Consider the following 24581-nt stretch of genomic DNA (forward strand, 5'->3'; position numbering starts at 1 on the left):
TAGTCGAGAAATTAACCCGCAACAAATTAAAAAATCTTCGACTCAGGAAGAATAGCAAGGACTCCTCCTTGCCAGATTAGGACCACTATGACCATATAATTTTCTCAGTTAATTCACTATCGAAAATGGCGATCTTCTAGATAAATCTCATAACCTATAATTAATTCATCCTTTTTGTTGCTTTTTAATCCTGCAACAGTTAAATAAAAGACCAACTTAATTAACTAAACTTTTAAAACACAGTAATAAAATGCTCTTGTATTTCAGGAATGTTTCTTGTTTGACGATTTGTGACAAACATTTGCAGTTGCATGTGAAATAAAAGTGGATGAATAATCTCGTAAATAAATCAGCTTGAAACAAATGACTTAATACACTTTTTATAATTTTATAGCCTGTTTAAGTAATGATGACAATTTCTTTTCTTGTTAAAATTGAAAAAATATTCTTTAAATTTAATCTCATTAAAAAGTAATATCCGTTAAAACGTTAATGAGATTACATTTAGGTCATATTATATCGGGTGTTCATTTAAATTTATCCTCAAAGTAGGCGTTGAAGAGTCGATTGTGAACGAACCCCGGATTACAGATCACGCATTAATATCTATTCACGTTGGATTGAACATTAGTGGTGCAAATCGCAGACATTTGGCATTAACTTTCATATGAGTTGTCATAGTAACAGGTCAGTCATTTGCACCACAGCTGTTCTTCCCAACGTGAACAGGTTATAGCTGTTTAAATCTAACCCCACTTTTTGCGTTGTTTGTGTTTTTAGTGACGAGTGGTGCGCTCACAATCGACTCTTCAACGCCAACTTTGAGGATAAATTTAAATGAACACTCGATATAAACAACAAAACAAATACTGGCGTTTACACGATTAAGCAACGAGTTTTTAATATTCATAAGCTACAGAAGAGATGAACAATTTGTATTCGGCTGTTAAATAAATTAAATAAAACCACAAAATCAAATATATTTTTAACGTTGCTTATTTGGATAAAACAAGAATATTTCATTTCGAACAGTAGATATTATTTTCTATTTTTATGGTCACAAGTGAATTTTATAACAAAATATTCCGAATGAATTGATCATAAATATTCGTAAGCGTCTATTAAATACCGCTAACTGATAACTTCCTGTAAATTTGTATGGAAAGTGACCTTAAAACAAAATGATATTTTTTAATACAAATTCTATACTATTACCATCAACTAAGCTTTAATTATGATTCAAACATTACCTTGTTTCACCGAAAAGAGGATGTCAGATAATAAATAATTTTCTTAAAACCACTGTCAGGTGTAACTTCCAAATGACAAAAACAGCCAAATGTGAATCATCACGTGGTAATTTAATCCCAAGTGTAATACATTTTAGTAATTGTAATTTCCAAGAGAACGAGCTAGAGCAAAATTTAATTATTGTAATTCGAAAATTTAATAAAAGATTAAGTTGGAAATAAATGAGAAGCGGGTATTCTGTCATGTAATCCCGCCTCAGGTGCTGAAATAATACCTCTTCCTGTTGTAAACCAGAAATCGGTAACTGGATAGTATATTACAATTTATTTACCAAGTTCCGGTTTAGACATGGAGGTACACAAGTATGATAAATATTGTTGCGAAAACTGATAATTTGCAAATGATGTACAATTTTCTTGTAAAACCATAGAGTGTAGTTATTCCAAGCCGATCATAAAGAAACTATGTAGGAACTTGAGGCACATCTCAATTTCTCTATAATTTCTGAACAAAGTAGAATTCGATTACAAAAAAATCAAGAAACGTTGGAGGTGTTATTATTAGATTAGCGCGATAACACGATGTACCGTTTGTGTAAAGAAATCGGTATCATATTTCCTCATTAATTATTTTTAGTTACAAGAAACTCCAATTATTTACAAAGTATGTGTACATGTTGTGGTTTAGTAAAGAATTCTGGATAGAATTTATCTCGGTCTATAAATTAGTTAATTTTAGCTGCAGAGGTAGAGAAATGAACGTGTTTTTATGTTTTTATTTTATTTTTGGTGATACTTACTACGTGCAATAAATCATGAGATGAAGTTTTGAAGATATTATCAGCGTGAGTTTAGTGGCAGAATGCGTTAAACCTGTCAAAAAAAGGAAGCAATAAAAATTGTGTCCGCCGCAGTCACCCAAGTAGAAACATTAACTAAGCGCTAATTTGCAATTTTGCATCAAAAGAGTCAAGTCAGTGGCTTTGATCTAACTGTTCACGAGATTTATTGCAGGATATCAGCGAAGAGGAAACGTTTCGAGATAGTTGTCTTCGAGATCGCAAAATTTCTCTCGTTCACGTCGATTGTTTGAAAAGACAATAAGACAACGTTCCACATCCAGTCTTATCAAAAATGATGTAGAAGAGGGCACATGCTGAGTGGCACTGGAACACGCCGGTTATATGTAGAAGAGGTGGTCCAATATAGGCCAGTCTGTGTGTTTCCTTTGCAGACCGCGTTGGTTTCATTAGTGTGCAGTGTTCAGTGTCTTCTTGCACGGACTCTGATGATGGATCTTCGACTTCTGGGTGTCTCTCTCATCGTAGCCGCCTCACTGCCAGGTACGCTCACCGAAGCTCGCGAGCTTTCGTGCATTTTTTAATTTCCTAAAACAAGTAACAAATTCATTATCGGCTCTCCGTTAGGTGTTACAAATAATTGACAAAAAGCCCGGCCGCTATTCAACCACGAAGAGGAATAATAGACGCCAACAAAAGACATTGTTTGTCACAATTGAACCTTTGTTGGCCAATAATGACCCATTGTTATTAATTATTAAGCAAATTTCTGCGTTTTTTGCATGCCAATTTGCGAACACTATGGATCAATTTTTTCGTATGGTACATTTTAACGGTAACCATAATTCAAGTGCGGAGCTTAATTTGAAAGTTGTTAAGTCATTATTAAAAGAATCCAGTTCTAATTTTTTCGTAAACAGAACGAAACGTGTCTCGAGATCTGCTACCTGACTTTTATAATTCGACAAATTCTTCCGAGAAGACAATTTGGATGATTAATACCACCGTTTTCACGCTTAATTCAAATTAAAGCGTGCAGCTTTTTTTAATGTTAATTCGCCACTCAACGATTCAATGACAGCGGTAATGGCTCGTTTGGTTGAACAGCCTCTTTGCTTCGGTTTAGACGGGAGGCATAAGTACATCCCTTAAGTCACCGCAATAATAATTAATGTCTGGAATACATTTTGAGAGTAGACGGTACAAGCAAGAAATTAACGCAAAAAGTGCAATCGACTCCATAAAACTGTATCATTATGACCTATAAAACAGCCAAAGTAAAACAAAACGAGTTTAAAGAATAATACCATAATATACGACTGCAGTGGTGTCTTGCTTGTTGTAACCAACAGGTATGGGAAGAATTCCTGTTTTCTACTTAGTTCGCTGATTTAGAGTTCACATAACTTAAGAGTCCCTGCAAGCAATTAATTTTTGACCGGGACAATTAAAATTGTCAGAGTCGCTGAGTTTTTTGAACCATTAAGGAAAATATTAACAGTATCTCGTAGAAATCTCCGAGTTTTTTCGAACGCAGCTACAAATTATGTCATCAAATGTTTTTGTGGAGCCAACATTTCTTGAAGGAAATTGACAGTTATCATCTTGATAAATTAAGCCGAGATATATGTATTAATGTACAAGTCGAGTAGAAAAAAGAAGAGAAAAAGTTGGAACGAAATGTAGAAAATTACGTTTCAGAATGTAACGAAGATAACAGATGCGTTTACGCCGAGGCTGGAATTAATGGGTCGGCGATATTGATAAATAAAATGCAAATTAAATCGAATCGCAAGTTATAATAATTTCATCACAATTAAGTAAATCTAATAGTGGTGATTATCTCGGAGGAAATGTTTCAAACCAATCGCACGAGACGAAGTAAATACTGTTTTGGCGGTATAGGACGCTGTAAAAATTTCTAATTTATTTATTTCCACCTCATTTGGCTTAGGCAAATGCACTAATGGATTATCTCGGTCTTAATTTATATGTAACCGTGTTTATGCGGCGCCTTCAGGAATTTAACCAGAGATATCGGATGTTCATTTAAATTTATCCTCAAAGCTGGCGTTGAAGAGTCGATTGTGAACGCATCACGGATCTAACCTCACTTTTTGCGTTGTTTATGTTTTTACTCTGCAAACTGACGGGTGGTTCACAATCGATTCTTCAACGCCAACTTGAGGAGAAATTTAAATGAACACCCGATATCTATTTCAAGTCATGCTCTGAACCGCTCACTTTTATTATTTCGCAGCCCCGTAAAATTAATTATCGTTCTAGCTAAAAACAGTAAAGTTAATTTGTTTTAATCATTATTTAATAATGATAATAAGCAATTACTGTTTTAAAACTCCATAAAAAGGTGCGAATTGCAGATTAAAAATGCAAATTAAAAACTGTAAAAGATGAGGCAGGTCAGAGGTTAGTGTGATAATCTGCCGGAGGTGGTCGAGCTGATCCATTAAATAAATTTCGCAAAGCACTGGAACAGTTTGAGCTAATTCCCCCAGAAACTGGTCCGAGCGCCATCTAATATTAAAATGTGGGAAGGACCCCGAATAAAGGAGTGTACCATAGGATTTTGTTATACTTTTATGGTAAATAAAAAAGGTGGAACCAGTTTTTTGAGTCTTTTGTACTTGAAACTTGTTGGAAATCCCTTCTGAGCTCCTCCACCGTTCGAAAGGTAATTAATTCAGCAATAATAGAGCCGGTCTAAAAAAGGCCCTCATCTTCGTCCTTGCCATTATAATCACGTACTCGCGCAGTTTTTTTCCCGGCTCAAAAATGAGGAAATCTATTATTATTCCGTTTTTGTAATTTTTTTTTTCGGTCTACATTGCATGTGTCTAGTTTAAAGGCTGTCGAACTCTGGAATCTGTGAAGTGTGACCAACTATCTGCGATTCACTTTTAGTTAAACATACATTCCGTGAGTCTGTCTTTTTCGCGGCCACTCCTGGAACAAGGATAAATAGATTGTGTCACATGTTCTGAAAATTCTTCTCCGAGATTTCCTGCTTGTATAGTTCATTTTTATCAGGGAAAGCCCCGGACGTTTATCGCACAATATTTATTGCAGATTTAACGAGATATAATAGCGTTTACGTTCACCAACATCTGCGATTTGTATCTATCGCGATTTTTTTCGAGCAGTTTTTTCGGCTCCTAACTGCACCGCGGGACTCCGAAAGAATCATTTTCAATCATCTACGAGAAAAACACGTCTTTGAACTTGGAACACTGCTCGGAATAACTTAACATTTTCTTTAGTTGGCCGCTCACTATCTACCACATCATAATCTTTACAATTTATGTTTCCAGCGTATTTGGAATGATGTATGGACTTTATTTACGTGTGCAGGTCATGGAAATATGTGGTCTGGAAACAATACGAGAAGTTTCAAGGTGTGGTTTCGCTGCATTATAATGTCTTTATCTCAAACAGTATAACTCAATTTTAGTATTAAATCGCTAAATTGTTAGGTGGGGCAATAATCATAACAGTAAAATTTTATAAAAACTCCGGAGGTGTTATTAAAGATATTACTGCAGCTGCCTCTTCTGCGAGTCGATTATTCCAGCGGTGCAGTTTACTGCCTATTAAAATAATTACTAATTAGGTGCTTTCCTCCCTGAAAAATACAATTTTTATTTCCCCACAAATTTCATAAGTACCAGAGCTCGCTGAGCCACTTCCAGAAGCCCCAACAAACACAATTAGCTGTAAATTAGTTTACAACCTTAAATGTCACATTTGTAAGTTGGAATTCGAATAAAAAAGCCCCTGCAATGGCAAAAACACGCTAATTATTTTTTGCGTGAAGATCATAAAAATTAACGGTATAATTAAATTAATCAGTATTAATGTTCTTCGACTATTATTCTGTTCGATCCACACAACCGGTAGTGCATGCAATTAAGCAATTTTCGAACTTGAAATCCTAATTTATTTCGTTCCCATCATTGCACTGATTGGATCAACTATATAAACATACTAATTAATTATTTTCATAGTTTGCCGACTGCAAAAAACAGATAGGCGAATGGACTTGGAAACGCTGATAACTCAGGAAAGACATCGGTTTCCTCTTGTCCCTCAAGTCAAACTCAAACCGTCCAAAATAAAGATTAATTCAATGTATCGGAGAGAACTTAATAACTTCCTTGTAATTATAGCATAAATCAAATTTTTACTTTTATTAATTATAGAAGTTAAAGGTGTCAACTTGTCATCATTTGTTATTTATCTCGATCCGATAGAGATGATTCGATTCAGTTTTTTTTATACTGATCTGGATGATTTAATTTATGTTTATGCAAAAATTATGTCGACGATGATTAAAATTGATAATTTGCATTAACACTGCAATTAACCCATACTTAAAATTCTTCAATTGAATTATTAACTTTATATTAAAATTCCATCAAGTTAAAATATTATCCGGAATGTCGGAGCAGAGGAATGCCTTACAAAGCATTTAATTGAAGCGAATTGTTTAACACTGTCACATTATGTATGTACCATTGTTTTCTGCTAAACATCCTTGATGATAAATTAAACGGAGAACTGTTAGACTTGATAGTATTTTTTATTTCATCATTAAATAAAGAATTTAACGATTTGGAATTCCAGGTGTCTGTTCGCGCTGCTACCGAATGCAAAAAAATCTTCAAGATTTTTACAAATATTTGATTTAAGCAACGACGGTGCAGAGGTCCTAGAACTTTGTCGTTAATAATACAAACACAGAATTTACGACAACGTGGGAATAAATTAAAGTAAACTGAAAACTGCAAGTTTGAATTTAAATAAATTTAAAAATTTCGGATAAAAGCTTGACGTTGCCGTTGTTATGTAGGGTATTTCCTCACACCTATCGAGCGTTCAAAAGAAATCCTGGGCTGGGAAGGCGTTGGAAACCGTCAATTGTTTTGCGTTTTTAAAGTGTAAATTGACAGTTGTAAATAGAGCATGTTGACAGCTAACTTCAAATTTATAAACAAAAATCTTGCTATTATTTTCTTTCTTTGCAATGCATTAAAATAGAACTATGATTCCTATTCTCGAAGCAAATATCTAAGGGAACCCTTTGCTGAAAACAAACATGTTCAATCATATGCCGATTGAACATAAAAGAATGTCATTCGTATCAAACGGCGGGAACTTCAAATTTCACTGGTTTACTTTTTTCAACGCCTACTCAGCCCAGGTTTTCATTTGAACGCACGATACATTTTTTATAGATGAAGATGTGCCTAGTAATATGATATCTATGATTTTGTACTCTGTTCAGTATTAACATGCGTACAGGTGGTTTTGGGGCGATTACAGTTAAGTTAACAATCAACTTTCAATTTTTTTCAAAAAAGTAAAAATTTTAAAATATGCCAAAAAGATGTATTTTTTTATCATACAGCAAAATGTTTCAAATAAATTTGTGTAACTTTCGGACTGCCTGTATTTAAGGCTGCTTTGATGGGTATAATTAAGTGTGTCTAAGCCTTTCGTGATCCATAACTTTGAATATTAATAGAAAAGGAAAAAACGTATAGATGAGGATCAATTAAGATGGTATGAGGAAGTCTCGAAATGTAGAACAAATTCGACGCATCTTCAAATTACAAGTGTCAGATTATGTGTAAAATATGGTTATGCTCTCTTGGTCCAGACGACCGGTAAAACGTGTAAATATTTGGCGTTACAAAAAACGAGCCGACTTCGTACTGAAGAACTACAGTTAATGTCTAATTAATGAGATCTGTTGGTTACCCACTCGGCAAAATTTCACCACAGGAAGTCTCAATCTTATCCAAATATTTCAGTGAATTAATTCGGAAAAAAAGCGTTTAATTGACGTGAAGAATTCCAAATAGGTAAGTCGAAGAATCAGTTCCTTCACGGCGTCGGAATTAAACCGTCTTTTATTAAAAAGCGGCAGTCGCTATTAACGGTTGTTGCAACAAAAAGTCTCCTAGACGAAAAGCGTTCTTTGTTTTAGTACCTTGTAACTTGCATCACGTAGCGGTACAGTATAATTCAATTTTGTGTTTATTTTCTAATAACATGTTTTCGATAATAATATCGTCGGGTAATAATGGTACGTGTTCATTCTGAAGGCGATTAAATGATTATTGATGTAAATTTGAATGATAATCACCCAGTTAACTACAGACAAGCCGTCTAGCTCGATCTTTTTACGGCCTTTATGTAGATAAGTAGAACACTAAACAACACATTGGTTCGCCTTAATTTACAGAATATCATTCTTCGAGAATAGCAGTAGTTTCTAAAGAGAACAATCGATGCCTGTGTGCATTTTACGAGTTTGCTTCTTCTTGACGCGCTATTCTCCTCGTGTAATATAATACGTGATTTAAGGCTCAGTGTTGTATCCGTTTTGCTAATTTCTTGGTCAGTGCTTAAATTAAGCCTGTAACGACACACGTCAACATGCTTGTGATCCAAAAAGAGTCAATAACCGTTCAAAATAATGTAACATCTCCATTTAAATGTCAAATCGTATTTGCACACAATGCACGTTGCTATCTTCATATCTTATCGATTCCGAAGAGACTGTTAAGTGAAATATGGTAATGTTAACACCAGATCTAGTTTCATCTTCATATTCATGAAATCTGCTATTGGGAATTATGTATAAACAAAAAGAAACTTGCAGGTACTGTACAGCGGCTCGTATTATATTCATTATTATTATTTATTATGCACTCATTTATCCTTGCTTGGGCGCGTAAGGTCAATGTTGGCTTCAGGTATGTTACCCCAGGCTTCTCGAAGACGAAGATGGTGATTCTGTAACATATGCTTGATTGTTGACAAATCGGGAGACCGCGCAAGGTATAAGGCTACTGTAAGGTCAAGTTTTTCAAGTGCGTTGCAACAGTGGCGTATCCAAGGGGGTTCCGCGAAGTCCGGGCCCCGGACAGACGGGCCAAACTGTTCGCAAAACGAAAATCAAATCGTATTAGTAATTCTAACATTTAATAATAAGGAGTAGAAAAAATTAGAAGCAGTATTAAAAGATCACAATAAAGGAAAAATTAAGTGCAAACGATGAAATAGGTACTGTAGAATGGGGTTTAAGGCATAATTCTGTTCTAACTCGTTGTTTTGTTTGTTTTTTATCTCATTACCTTATTTTGTGATTATTACTTTTTTGGATAAATTGAAGCTATTACATAAACATATTGACAAATGTTTTTAATTACAATCTAGACCTAGAGAATACATATGTGTCTGGTAGACAAACAAGCAAAAAATACTACAGTGGCTCCTTGGAGTTTAGAACCCACAAGCCAAATTTGGGAGTCGCGGCAAATTTTTGGGCCCCAGGCCCGTGACAGCGTTACTACGCTACTGTGTTGCAATTCTTGTCGTGTGAGGTTGCGCATTATTTTGCTGAAAAAACCTTGTTCAATCATGCATAATACATATATTATGTAAGTAACGGTATTAAGAAATTAAAAGTTGAGATGTTTTGTGACCGTGCAACATTGCACTCGATTTCTTGAATAGGGAACAGATGCTGACAAGATTTTTTAAACTGTTCATTTGGTGAGCTTCAAATAAAAAAGATTTGTTCTGTTATAAATTATAATAGAGTTTAAACCACACATTTAATAATGTTTATAAAGATAATTTCTTTTATTTTTTGTTCTTAATGGTTCTTGCATTTAGCTTAAGAACCGTGTGGAAATTTAGAAGAATGTTCTCAAATACCACCACATTAAGAATTAATAAATATTTCATGTAAATCACTATGGGGAGAACATTATTAACATAAACGCTTGCATATTTTAATTTATGAGGACTGGATTATATTTTAAAAATTCATCAAAAATATGTCTAAAAAAACTATTTCAAATTTAGCTTCAATTTTATATTAGAAACCAATTCTTAGGTTATTATGTAATTATGTACTTACATAATTATACAGGGTGTATTAAAAATGGCGCATAATATTTACATCACATGATTTTATATTTAAATACAAACAAAAAACTCTAGTAGGTAGCAATTTATTGTTAACCCCGTGCTCATGGAGTTATCAACAGTCCAACTTGGAAATTTGCTTCGATTGTAATGGAGAAATACATTGAAATAGCATCAATAACACATAATTTAACAAGTAAAATAAATATTCCAGCAAAAATTTTACCATTTTGATTATTGGCTTATTTGTAATTTCATTTAATAAAATGCCAAGTCATAAATTTTGAAGCAATTGCAACATTGCAACTAAGTTAAGTAATTTTTCGACCTCAAGTAAAGTCAGAAAGTGAGAAGGATTGTCATTAATGTCATTTTTGAAAATAATAATAATTTGAAAACTATTCGTGTAAGACCAAATTCGTATTAGAATTTTTTGTTTGGTATTATTATGCGCCACTTTTAATACACCTGTATAATCCAACTGATCTTTTTTCACTTTTGGCAGATGTTTTTGATAAACGAGTTTATTGTGTACATTCTAATAGCATCTTCTTTTGTCTATGTATATGATTTTAAGTTTTTACTATTAAAACATGTGACAGGTACACTTTCATAAAACTATTGCTTTTAATTAATTTTTTGGGATTAAAGTAAAAGTCTCACGCAAAGACAGAAATAAATGTGTAATTTTTCACAGCACCTCTAGCAAAAAATTTTCTTTGAAGGGCCATTTTTATAATTTTGTCGTCACGACGTGACCAAGATTTTTGCTGTTGCTTTGGATTCAGCAGTCAAACTATTTCTAGAATTTTGGCTTTAACCTGTACATCCACTACCGTTCCTCACGAGAAATTTATGTGGAGATCAAATTTAAAATTCAAATTAAATATTATATCAATTAATATTTGATTAATAAATATGGTATTTATTTATTTCCTTCTAATTTGAGTAATTAATTAAGTAATTTAGATGAAATATTTTGTTCATTAAGGCAAGACGTTTAGAAATGTCAGATATAGAGTTTTCAAAATTAATATGTAAAAATGAAGAAGACATCCATTCTAGGAATTCACGTTTTTAGACTACATATTTGCATTCGTGCAACTACCGTTCGTTATCAAATAATAAAATTGTATACATAATTTTTGACCACCTCGGGATGCACATATCTTTTTCTCGTGGAGAAAATGAGAAAAATGACAATAGCTAACTAGTTTCTCCTGGCGGCAACTGCAAGATAAATTATTTATATTGTAATAATTTACATGCAGAGCTTCTAACATATGATCGCATGTAGGTACGAATGGTTTTGCATTGTATTAAAAAATACAAATTCCGTGAAGTGTTGATTATCTTGTTAGCTAATTAGTTAATACAAATGAGCAGTTTTCGTTTCGTGCAATAACGCAAATACCTAGGACTAATCATTATTCAAAATGGAAAAAGACGCTAAACACGTAATGTCATGATCGGTCACAATTAACACGAATTGTTGTATCGTTGAGGAAAATTGACTGAAATTTCTCGGAATCGCTCGACAAAATTGCATTGTGTGTCAATTTTGCGGTCAATTAAGAGGGGCATCAACGTGCGGATACCCTTTATTGTGTATGTACGACTTTTGTTTTTTGTTGCTGGTTGTAACATGTTTGTGGTTAAAGGTGGTCGTTAGCACGCTTCTTATACCCGTTCTCAATACACATTTCTGATCAATTAAGCTTCTTTGTTCGCTTTCGATGATCACAAGGAGGCAGTTCCGCTTCCAAATTTCGAAATGTAATTCGGTGCAACAGTATGCGAATGCAATCCCGTTTTAAAAAGTGGACAGTAAATGATCCGACGTCCTCGAAATTCAAATGATTGTTGTTCGGGAGTAAGAAAAAAAATTAATAACCGTCGTGGTTGGCGAGGTGTTCGTCCTGCGAAGTAGACAAAGGTGGATAATGTGCAAAGGCGCCTCTTCTTACAAACCGAGTTTCTAAACAGCTCTGATAATAACCATGTTAAATAATTTTACGCATCGTTGGATAAACTGTATAAATATAATTTTCAGGAAAAAATTGCATTTTTCTTGTTTCACCGGGAGCGGGTTCGGATCTAATAACGCGATAATAAAGATCATGGGAACCCGATTACGTAAAGCTTTTTTGCGAGCTTTTTTCAGCTATCGATGGTTTTAATTAAATTTTAAACACTTAATTGCTTCGCATCGGAGAGAACTGTTTTCTTATCGGAGTCGCCGAGGCAAAATCGCCATTTTGCGTTCATTGTTTCTCCGGTACTGTTATCTCGAAGAGACGGAAGCGCCCAAAGAACAACCATTTTACGGTGAATAAATAATGATGGGCAATTAGAGCACAGTTAAGCTGTTTATTTGATCGCTTTTTCGAAGTTCAATTTGAACCGTTTAAGCATCCACGATTTTTTAAAAACATCTCTAATTACATTGTTGATTTTATCGTCGGGGGCCGTTCACCGTAAAAAGACAAGCGCTTATTTACCATCAATTTACCGAAATTATGAGGCGAATTTTAATGAAAAATGATTTGCATTTAATTTGACGTTTTAAAAGCTTCACAAAATGAAACTCAACCACGGCTATACTTCACGGTATCGGTGCCAGCAACAGTGCCGTTTACAAGACATGTTTACAAACTGGAAATTTTCGTTCCCAAACCAGTAACCTCACACACCACGGATAATAAACATGGTAACACCATTCACTCGTAAAAACAATTTTTGAAACCGTATGATGATGCTAGACCTGACCCATTCACCTACTTCCACTCAAAACTATTTATTTTATGTGGATGATAACACCGACAAATTATTAAACTGCTGTGGCCACAGCAATTTCTGAGTAGGGCACGAAAATAATAATTATTTCCCTTCTAATCTGCCTGCGCTTCGAATTTTTAAAATTGCCCTCCTCCTTGCGAGATACCAATCTGCGACCGTCTAATCACTATGCTCTAAGAGTGATGGCCGAGCGATGGTACTTCCAAATTATTAATTTAAATTTAGAAGACTCATTGTGCCAAAAGTGAGACCATTAACTGTAAATTGGTACGGGGAATAAGAAGTTTTTTGAGAGGACGCTGCCCTGACGTCTTAATACAGTTGTCGAAGCAGAGAATCCAGTTTAAATTAACATTAAGTCTTCGGCCGAATTTCCTAATTGACTCACCCTAAAAGCAATCGCAAAAATTTATTGTGCAGGTAAATTCCCACGCAAAAAAACGCTAATCCGAATACCTGCCTTAATTGGGAACGTATACAGCGAACCTAATTAATTTCTTTGGCTAAAATTTCTGTAACTGTTTTGATAAAAGAGAATTTTTATTACGCTAATTTGAAGCAATTATCTGCAAGAATTTTCAAGTTGTCGCAGTATGACCCGATTCCAGAGATTTTCAGATAAGCGACACAGCTAAAAAATTAATTTAATTACCTCGTAATCAAGGTGGATTTTATTACGCGAATTGAAGAACGTGCTTCTTTTATATCCTAGCAATTTCCAATGGAGATGATCTCAGCGACTCTCGGTCTCTTTAGACCACATAATTATTGTTGTTACTTAGCTCGGATGAATACGATGCTCTGTGGATACGATTCTAATAACGGTTTTTGTAACATATGAAAGACCCTCCTCTCACTCGTTGCATGCCATATTAACAATCTCGTGCTGTATGGTGCAAAATGCAGATTCATCTATAACAATAACGCTCCATTAATATTTATGAGTAAATTGATAACACTTAGATGTTGCTCTCAAAAAAATTCGAAGACACTGACACCTCCATTGGCCACAATTAAGCGCATTGTTCGACAATCAACTTGATTTCTGCCGAGTTAATTTCACTTCTGTCCAAATCTCCATTACGATTATCCGCAAGAGGTCAACATCTCAAGCGAATGAATCCCTTTTTCGGCCGGCATGAATGAAACAGGATGTGGGGAAAGCCTTCCCGATTTAATTTTCCGCAATCCAGCACATCCACTGAAAGAGATAAATGCCAACCAGCAATGAAGTAAGATTTTAATAAAAGAGTCCCTTCACACGACCCGTTTGATTAAATCAATCTTGCGGACGTTTCCAACAGGAAAAAAATATAATAAGAGAAAACGTCGAACGAGGAAGAAAATAAAACCGCAATTAGTGCAGAGCAGTGCAGTGACATTAGGGCCATGTGTGTTGCGGTCGGATTTAACTGAGCATAACAGCGTCATTTTATCCTTGTAACGGTTTCAAACAGCGAAGGTCCTGTCAAGTCCTCTTCGGATCATGTCGCGCTCTTCTTCCGGTAAATATAACTGGAACCTGCCGTGAATAATCTTTGAAATTCATCTGTGTGCAGCGCTAAAACGAATTAAAGAGCTCATTATAACGACCAAGAACTGTTCAAATCTTGGATACTCTTCGCCATCCAGTTATTAAAAGCGCTCGTCTTGGTATCTCGATAAATCTTCTGGTTCTCGTTATTGGCAACAAGAGTACATCAACTATCCACAAGTGGACAGTTCGGGGCAATCGGCTGTCGTGCGTTTTGATGGACGGGATGTACTAATTGACGGCTATTAATTTAATCAACTTACAGGAATTATTAATAAGCCGATTACATTCCTAATATTGCAGCGTAATTGAACGATAAAAGCGACTAAATTGGCTCTAATTCATGAATGAATCTCGATTTCAACTCTCTCCTCTTGTTTTAGCCGGAGCAACGCAAAAACCTCAACCACTTTCATACTCCTAGTCGTGAATAAATTAAAGATTTTCGTTTTTGATGTTTCCAGTTCTGAGTGCACTGCGGGACTCCTCGTGTCCGAGAATATGCACCACACACGGCTATGGCGATCCAGTTTGCGGCAGCGACGCCGTCATCTATCCGAATATCTGCGAGTTGAAAAAGAAAACCTGCGGGAAGGGTGTTAAACTGTCCCCGGATCCTGGTCTGTGCAAGAGGTCGTCCGGATCCAAGTGCGAGCACCGCTGTGGCAACGAGAAAGACTTAGTCTGCGGGACTGACGGCAGGACTTACTTGAATCGGTGCATGTTGGAGGTGGAGATATGCAGGTAATGGGTTTGTGATTTGATGTGTCTTCTTCGTTACAAAGCGAGGCTTCAGGCTAGGGATAGCATTGTCTCATTTGGGCGCCTGCAATAACATCAGCGCCCACAGGGAAAACTGTCCGGTCGATTGCAAGCAAGCACCCCAAGATGGACCCATCTGTGGAAGCGATGGAAATGTCTACAAGAGCACTTGTCAGATGAAGCTGTTCACATGCGGGTAATCAGTTTAAATTACTTAAATGATTAAAATTAACTCGAAAGGTACTATAATTTTGAAAAAAAATATAATTATGTAATTAGACAAATATCAAACGTAACAAGCAACGGCTCTGGGTGTTTAAGACTTAATTAAATGCACAGTTCACGTCGGAAGAAATTCTAGGGGAAATTACTTCGAATGCTGTTCTATTAGACCGCTCCCAGTCTACAAAAAAGTGTTTACTAGTTATGTTATAATTAAATTATATATTACAAATTATACTAATTGTCTACAGTGAAGAACGAAATTCCACTGAAAATTGTGTTTATAAAAAAATAGTTATTTGTGTATCAAAGCCAAAAAGTGCATCTTTTTGTCCTAGTCTGAGTTTTCTGCCCGAGGCGCAGCCGAGGCTTGAAAACAGGTGAGGACAAAAGACACTTTTTGGCAGAGGTGCACATTAAATTCTTTAGGCAACCGCACGAACTACAAAGCAAAAGACATTATTGGAAAAATTACAAATTTATTTTGTATCTACCTTTTTCAAATACATACATTTGTTAATAGATATGTACATATTAACAATTTTTTAAATATTTGTTATCAGTTTGCCAACAAAACTACAATTACTTATTTACATAATTTATGGTAACAGGACAATTATCGGGTTTGTCGGTTTCATTGCTAACTTACTAAACGGACCAACAGCTGGTCAGCGTCCGAAAAATAGTTACTTTTCGTCCGCTTGTAAGTATGTACGTAAAATTGCCGTTTTCATTAAGAGTGCCCAAAAAATATAATTTCCAACACATTGAGAACGTTTCAAGCGTATTATCCAAGATGTTGATAAATTAACTGATAAAGATTTTTAAATTCTCTCTTAAATTAATTCAAGAATAAAACATACAAAAACTGAAATAGATTAATTAACATAATATCGGGTCTTCATTTAAATTTATCCTCAAGGTTGGCGTTGAAGAGTCGATTGTGAACGCACCACTCGTTCGTCTGCAGAGTAAAAAGACAAACAAAGCCAAAGGTGAGGTTAGATTTAGATAGCTGATCCATGATCTGTAATCCTTGGTGCGTTCACAGTCAACTCGCCAACTTAGAGGATAAATTTAAATGAATACCCAATATCGGGTATTCGTAAATCACATTGCAATACGTTTGCAACATTTTTTTCTTCCATTAATTTATCTAAAACAAAAAAATATTGCATACCTAATTACGATGCAAAAAAAAACAATGAAAAGCACAAAACGCATAAACAGTTTGAGGGGCAAGAATAATTTTCGGTGTTATTTTTGAAAAGAGTTAATTAGTTCCTTAGGAAGAATTATTTTTTGGAAAAACGCTTAGTAGGTATGCAGAATAGATTTAATGATAATAATTTGGTACCATTAGTACAATTCAACTGCATCTTATAAATGAAAAAAACGAATTCAAATTGGACCTGCTCGTTATGGCTTAACAAAAATTACTTTGTCAATTTTTTGTCGACAACAATTTCCTGTTTCACCGAGTCTTTTTAACTCGCTATACATTTATTACGTCTTAACGTTGGGCCGCTTTTTCAAATTTATACTCCTTTGATCTTTTGATACGAGTGGTAATCACGAACTGCTCGAATTGGACAAAAAATGCATCTGGGTTGGATGAACTCGCTCAAATCTGAATGTTTCAGCCAAGGAGTAGTGAGGACAGACAAGAAATACTGCCAAACGACACGACACTGCCGCGAGTCTTGTTGGAGAAACGCGAGACCCACTTGCGGTTCGGATGGGAAGATTTATGCGAACGTTTGTCGAATGAAATCGAAGAATTGCGGGTAAATCCGTGAATTGTCCAGTCATTCAATGTTCAATCGGCCTTCGTTACAGCAAACACGTCTTCGAAGTGCCGATGGCGTACTGTGCCAGCCAAGAAAGGACTTCACACAGCATCGGATGTCCTCTGGGGTGCGGCAACGAAATCGAAAAACCCATCTGCGGCTCCGACGGATACATCTACAGACACGAGTGCGAAATGAAACTCCTCAACTGTGGGTCTGTACACCACTGTGGTGCTCACAGTCCCCTCCTAACACTGTTAGAACTCTTCCAGGTCGCACAGAAGGGTGTCCAAAGTTGACTTCGATAAATGCAAAGGCAAATTGACCAAATGTCTCAAAGCGAAGTGTCCCAACGACAACGATCCCGTTTGTGGGACTGACGCCCGGACTTACACCAACCAGTGTCAATTGAACTTAGCCACCTGTTTGAAAGGGGTGCAGTTCGCTCACGTTGGCAACTGCACAGCGTTAAAAGAACAAGTTCCGTGCCCTACAAACTGTGATAATGAGACTGAGGAACCAGTCTGCGGATCTGATGGCAATGTTTACAGGTGAGTTAAAAAAAAAAAACAAAAAAATAAGGTTCTGGACATGATTTACTAAAATTGAGATTGTTGTTCTTTTTTTGGCTGCCAGGAAATTAATTTAATAAAGATTAATTATTTCCTGTTTTCGCATTTTTATGGGGTTCGTAATCCATAAAATAATTAAAGCGTCCACGTTGATTTTGATTCATGTTCTTGACAAGTGTGCCACCTGCCTTGCAACAGAATCAGTTCGTTAATTAATTTAGAGTTTTAAGCCTGAGCGCCAGAAGGAAAGGACGCTAATTATATTTGAAAGCCAAAATTAATTTTGCATAATTGCATCATATAACTACACATCTCACCCACAATATGTTGCACGATTAAGCAGTTTCAATTAATTCTGATGTCAAAGAGTGAACATTCTAGTAAAATGGTCAAATTATATGCGTATAATCTGTTCACGTGTTTTTCATAAATGGTGGACTTTATTAATTCAGTCATCAGAGCGTAATTGGACCCCTGAATTCACAAATCTGAGCTTCGTTTTTTACTAAGTGAATTTCGCTAAGGCTTGACATCAGGACAACAAAAACAAATACCTCCAGGGGTATAATTTTGCAAGTACAGTAAATAAACATGTTAAGCCAACATTTCGGAGGAGATTTCGTTCCCATATTTGCAGATTTGCTTACACAAGTGGTCGTTTGCTGCGGATTTGAACAAAAGTTACATTAACCTTTGCTCGTTAAGTCTTAGACGAGCATTTTATCGCAGTTTTAACTGTATATTACGTATTAGCCGCTTAGGAAAAAATCGAGAGAACAAATTATGAAAATAATTCTCTGCTCGTTGACATGTTTTTTCCAGTACCATTAAGTTCATTAGTATTAATGTATCAAATACTGAAGAGAGAAAATTTTAACATCACGGATTAGTTCCCAAGAGGTCAGTTTGTTTTTAAAACAATTTATAGAACGGTACAATCTAAAATATAATAATAATTTTTAAATAAGCGCCACAAGATTTTTTTTATTATTATCAATTTATTAATTAATCGCAAGTCTTCAATGAATGGAAGTCTACTGTAACAAAAAAAAAAGAAATAATTTTTATAAACTATACAATTTCGAATTTTTTTTTTTTAAGGAAAGAAATTTATATTTTCTTCAAACGTCAGTTAAATATGACATTATATTGCTAGATTGATAATGCTAAAGTGTCGCTTCATTGGCATGGCATCTGACGAACTGACGAGCGGCAAATAAAGTTATTATCTCCGCTGACCAGAGGCACTTTAGCTACTTCTGGAATGTTCGCGTTTTTTCTTGCTAGATAGCCTCAGAGCGTCCTCCTACATCGTTTTCCATCACTCAAACCTTGTGCAAAAGAATTTTCCTTACCCTTTAGTTATACTAAGACATTGGCGCGACCTTGACGCAACCTTGAAACACAACAGGAGAGAAAAAAAAAGGCATTTGCACAAGGTTTGAATGGTGGGAAACGATCTAGGAGGAGGTCCTGAGGCTGTCTAGCCAGAAAAAACGCGAAAATTCCAGAAGTAGTTAAAGTGAACAATTACTCACTTTTTTTGCTCGCAATAGTATGTACATAGTAAGAAAAATGTTTTCATTCGTTTACATTAATCTTGACATTATACAATAAAATAATAATAAAAACCATTGTATCAACGCTTGTAATAGACAAATATTTCATGAATAATAAAATATGTATACAATGTGATCAAAAAGAAAACAAATCAGAGCAGGCGTTGCAAATTATCGGTCATGTCGTAGCCGAATCCATGCAAATAAGCGTTCAATGCATGGGCGTAGACAAGTTATGGTCTCAAACGCTACTTTATAATAAATCATACCTCATGAATTTTAGTCGTTGGAATTATAATTGTGCATTTTATTATTATTATTTGATAATGGAGAAAATGTACAAAATAAACAAGAGCAACATTTTACATTCGTAACAATGGGTAATTCACCAGCTGTATTGTCAAACGCGACGCCACTGTCAAGCAGATTTTGCGCTAAAATGTCAAAGAAACGTCAATTTTAAGGCAACGATATTGTTAACCTTGAAAAAAGTTTACGGACGTTTCCTGTAATTGGAAGCAACAATTATCCCAGAAAATTGGTAAAATGGGTTTTCCCACTGAAGATACAGCATTAATTATTAATAATTAATTGATTTTTAATAGATTTTTCGAGAGATAGGCAACCAATAAAACGACTGTGCATAGCAAGTATACATGATGGGTATGAGTCAATCTAAGAAATACTTTTCGATAAAACAAAAGATGAGGTAGCACTCTTGATTTGTCGCAAATGGCTGGGTTTACATCTTACAGTTGGGTTCAGTGTCTCAAAAGATGCATCACAGGAAGTTCTACGACTACGCAAAAATTTAAATATCTACTGTTTAAAATAACGAAAATATCAGATTGTCTTCATCTTAAGTGCGGCACACTGTAGTAAATTAAAAGCAAAAAACAGCAGTGGGTGAATACAAAGTTTTGTCATTAAATTAACGGAAATATAGTTTCAGTAACTTCAGTTAAGTATCTTTTACAGAAAAATTTACAATTTTTAAAATTTTGTAACCAATTAAAAAACAAAAAATTACAAACTAATTAATTTAATTCGGGCATGCGGTCAAATATAATGTTATCAGCTGCGTCGTTTTCTCAAATCCTCACACAAATAACAAACTAGTTATTGAGGAATGTTACGTCGGTGGAAACAAACAAGGTAAATTATTGTCAAGATCCTGAATAAAAAATATGTCGTACCGGTATAAACTCCAAATGAATAAAACATGGTAAATTAGTGAAGAATTTCGCGCACTTGGGATATATTTCTTTTTGTTGCTGAAAGATCTCGTAATATTTTGAAAGTCAATGCGTGTTACTGCAACGGAATTGATTATGTGTAACGACTAAGAACTATGTTGTATAAGGGTTTATAAATATTCGTATAATAAGCGAATAGGTATACGCATTACACTACCTGATATTCTAACAAGTGTCACCCGAGGCATACAAGAACGTGCAAAGACACAGTAACGAATAAACACAGAAGTTACGGTTCAGTTTAGTAGTCCACATACTGCGGTTAGTACGATCGCTCTTTGCTTTGAACTCTTAACGGCACTAATTATAATAATTAGTTGTCAACCTGGCCATCAACATAAATTCAAAGTTCAGGTTCATTAGGTCTTCGTCTGGTGCTTTGGCGACTGTCGAGCTCGCTAATGCGATGCTGGCCATTAAATTAATATAAAATTTTAATAGCGAGTCTCCTTTGTAGATCGATGTGCCATCTTAGAAAAGAAACTTGCGGTCAACTGGTCACTCGAGTGCCTTTACATCATTGCCGGACCACAGCCTTGTGCAACGAAAAGTGTCCAGACGACAGAGTCTTCGTCTGCGGTTCGGATAACAAAATCTACAGGAGCGAATGCGAAATGAAGCGAGATAACTGCGGGTAAGCGGAGGAATGAGTAGGTAGTAATGGGTGGTATGGAATAAACGGTAATCTCTTTGCAGCAAACACATATTCGTCGTACCGATGAAGAGATGTCTATCTGGTTTCTTGTTTAAAGGATGTCAGAAAATCTGTCCGACTTATTATGACCCTGTGTGCGGCACAGACAACATGACTTACAGCAACACCTGTTTCTTGGAAATGGAAAACTGTAGATCTAGATCACTCGTTACCATGAAACATATGGGAACGTGCGCTGAACCAATTAACGAGATACCTAAAAACTACTTGTACTGATCCACTTTGTTCTTGTTACGGTTGTTTGTAGGTTTAATCAATCTTTTGGATTAGCGCAAATGAATTTCGATAGCGCATGCAAACATGAAAATTCGCTATACGTAATGCAGAAATTATCACTAGACTATACCTAGATTTAATTATTTATAAATTTCTTGCCTGTATAAAACACATATTCTCGTTAAGAATATTAATTAGGTATGATAAATTAACGCGATTTATTTATTTATTTAGGTTTATTGAAAATTGTGCCAATTGCCAATTTAGCATAGATGTACGACTTTACTTTATTATCTTTTTATTACTTATGCGCAACAAATATTTATTTATTATCGTCCCTAACTGTAGCTGAGCTGTGTTTTGTATTTATTTTATAAGATATTTTCATTTTACAAATGTAGGAAGAATAAATATTATTACAAAATTTGGGCGTTTCATTGAGAATAATTTTCAAATTTGATTAACCTAAGGGTCTATTAGAATTATTTTCTTTTTCTAATCTTCCATCATGTGGTTTACGTTTAGAGTGAAATTTCTTTTGGAAAATCGACAAAGAGCCGTACAAAATTCGACGATTCAGAAGAATCACGAAGCAGCTGAGATAAAATATGACAAAAGACAATGAACTGTGTATTTTGAGGTTCAGCATCCCTTGGAGAAAGAAAATCTGCTCAACTTATCTTAACTTTAGCTTTAATTTACGGGTGTAGTTGTCCTACTCTTCAAGAATATCCCGGTATCAAGGATTCAGGTTTAGATTTCTTACCAACTAGTTTATTAGTCAAGTTTTAACCCAAGGAAGGTATTCTATGTTCCTGTGGTGTGAGGTTTCACATTATCCGACATAAACAAGGAATTACTATCGATGTAAAAGATAACCGGACAACATTCTTCACAGCTGTTGAAAACATCACCGTTAATTACACGCAAGTCTGTAAAGACCATTAGAGAGGTGTTTTCTCATATCACCATTATTTCAACATTATTTGTTTAAACTCTCAAACATTTTCTACCGCCACATTATTTATTTAACACGTTTGACACGATTCCTTACTTTTCTAAATAAAATATTACAAGAAACTACGTGAATTGAAGCAACTTTGTAGGACGAGAATTTAAATTTCATATTTTATCACTTTTGTTACTTAATATGTAATGTTGTTTGTGCGGATTTATGACAGCACCGTTATTTGATGAGTATTTTAATACAGAAGTTTATAAATTATTGTGGGATTTCAGTCTTTGTCGCATAGAGTCAGGCAACCAACAATACGACGACAAAAATTTATTCAACAGGTTATATCATAGGTTCAATGCTTCATCCCAAATATCAAATCAACTTACTAATAATACAAATAAAATTTGATATCATTGTTTTAAACAAATCTAAATATTTTGAAAATTTAAAATTTTATTTAATAACACTATAAACATTTTTAAAACATGTAAATAATGAAATTTTTTTTGTCAATTTAATGTCAATTACTAGAAAATTTGGTTTGTTTATTATTTAGGTTGTAGGTGAAGAAAAAAAAAATTTTATTTTAAAATATTTTGAAATTAATTTTAAATCATGTTATGCAACCACCTTAACACAGCAAGAAATTGATGTTGCATGAATAGCTCAATTAATTTAACAAATAATTTGTTGTAAAAACTTCCAAACAATCATATTAGTTAAATTTATGCATAAACAATTTAACCAGAGCATACCTTTAAAGTGCTTTGTTAAAGATTACATTCTCCATACAAATCCTCAAAAGAATCAATTTCAACAAACGTTGCCAAATCAAAAACTATTAAATTACATTAAGAAGAAAAGAAGGTATAATTAATTAATCAACTTAAGTACATAACATTTTTGGTTTACAATACAAAAATTTCCGATAATAATGGGGAATCTGGAAAAGTGCATCGAATTCTTGTAGCGTTTCCACGTTGAATTAAATTACATTAATTTAATCGAACACTACCACTAAATTTTTGGTAACATTTATCAAATAAATAATTTAAATTATTTAAAATAAGATTCTTCTTGCATCTCACAAAATTTAACTTTTTAATTTCGATCGGTCACAACAGTGTTCTGGTTTATCAACGCATCGCATCTTAAAATTACAAATGACAGCAAATGTGCCAGACATAACCTCACTTCGGATATTGTAATAAAAATGTTTTCTAAACAGATAACGTCGACTTTTAGAAAATTGTTGAATGTCCAAAACAGTATCCTTGTTAAGAATGATGTTCGTTCTTTGTTTGTTAGTAGCCAAAGATTAAGAGATGTTGTAGATAGGCGAGAAATGCTTCGGTCTGTACCAAAATTAGATGACGGAAGCGCCGGTGAAAAGGCTTATGAAGTAGATAACCTCATTACTCAGTAGATACAATAACATTTTAATAACCTCTTATTAATATAAATGTTCACAGGAAGACAGATTTATTTCCTGATGAGGATACTCCAAATAGGCTTTTTAATGGAGTTCCCTTTAAAAATCTACCAATAATGAACATCAGAGTTTCTCCAAACAACACTATTATTAGCATGAGTGATGATAAAGGTAATTAGTTCCACCAGTTATTTATAATGCTAACTCTCAGTTGTAGGAGTTATAAAACTTATAAGATCTTGTGGAGTAGAAGGTTTTAAAAATACAAGAAAAGGGACAAATATTGCAGCACAGGCAACTGCAATTAGTTTAGGAACTGTAAATATTTACTTGTATAATTGTTTCACAATTTGACTCTGGTGTTTTAGAGGGTTTTAGAAAGAGGTATAAAAACAGTAAGAGTGCGTGTAAGAGGACTAGGACCTGGAAGAATGGTATGCTGTTAAGTAATTAAACCTTGAAATAATTAAAATGTTTTAGTCAGCAATTAAAGGCTTGCAAATGTCTGGTTTAGAAATTGTTTCAATAACAGACAGTACACCAGTCTCTTGGAATCCACCAAGACCAAGAAAACAAAAGAAACTGTAAATTCAATGTGTTTGTGTGACACTGAACAGAATTATGTGAGTCGCTGTAGAATGCATCCGTGGGGACGAAATAAAAAGGAAAAATCAATTAACTCCATTAAACATTTTATTAAAAATAATTACCAATAAATGCGTCATCTAGTGACGGCTTTGTGTACTAAATTTTTTTA

General features: G+C 34.6%; 2 protein-coding genes across 2 annotated transcripts; both read left to right on the forward strand.

Annotated features, from left to right (window-relative positions):
- The first annotated feature begins 2402 nt into the window (after positions 1 to 2402).
- On the forward strand, positions 2403 to 21858 carry LOC138123658 (serine protease inhibitor dipetalogastin-like). The gene is made up of 8 exons (XM_069038437.1): positions 2403 to 2593; positions 14807 to 15086; positions 15139 to 15300; positions 16970 to 17113; positions 17166 to 17330; positions 17389 to 17667; positions 20961 to 21137; positions 21200 to 21858. The coding sequence occupies exons 1-8, from the start codon at positions 2404 to 2406 to the stop codon at positions 21432 to 21434; spliced, it is 1632 nt and encodes a 543-aa protein (XP_068894538.1). The 5' UTR covers position 2403; the 3' UTR covers positions 21435 to 21858.
- A 1668-nt stretch (positions 21859 to 23526) lies between these two features.
- mRpS11 (mitochondrial ribosomal protein S11) lies at positions 23527 to 24556 on the forward strand. Its single transcript, XM_069037013.1, has 5 exons — positions 23527 to 23814; positions 23865 to 23995; positions 24042 to 24142; positions 24193 to 24258; positions 24305 to 24556. Exons 1-5 carry the CDS (start codon positions 23606 to 23608, stop codon positions 24410 to 24412), a joined length of 615 nt encoding a protein of 204 aa, XP_068893114.1. The 5' UTR covers positions 23527 to 23605; the 3' UTR covers positions 24413 to 24556.
- Positions 24557 to 24581: the final 25 nt, after the last annotated feature.

The sequence above is a fragment of the Tenebrio molitor genome, chromosome 2 (genome assembly GCF_963966145.1).
Source record: "Tenebrio molitor chromosome 2, icTenMoli1.1, whole genome shotgun sequence".
NCBI classification, from domain to species: Eukaryota; Metazoa; Arthropoda; class Insecta; order Coleoptera; family Tenebrionidae; genus Tenebrio; species Tenebrio molitor.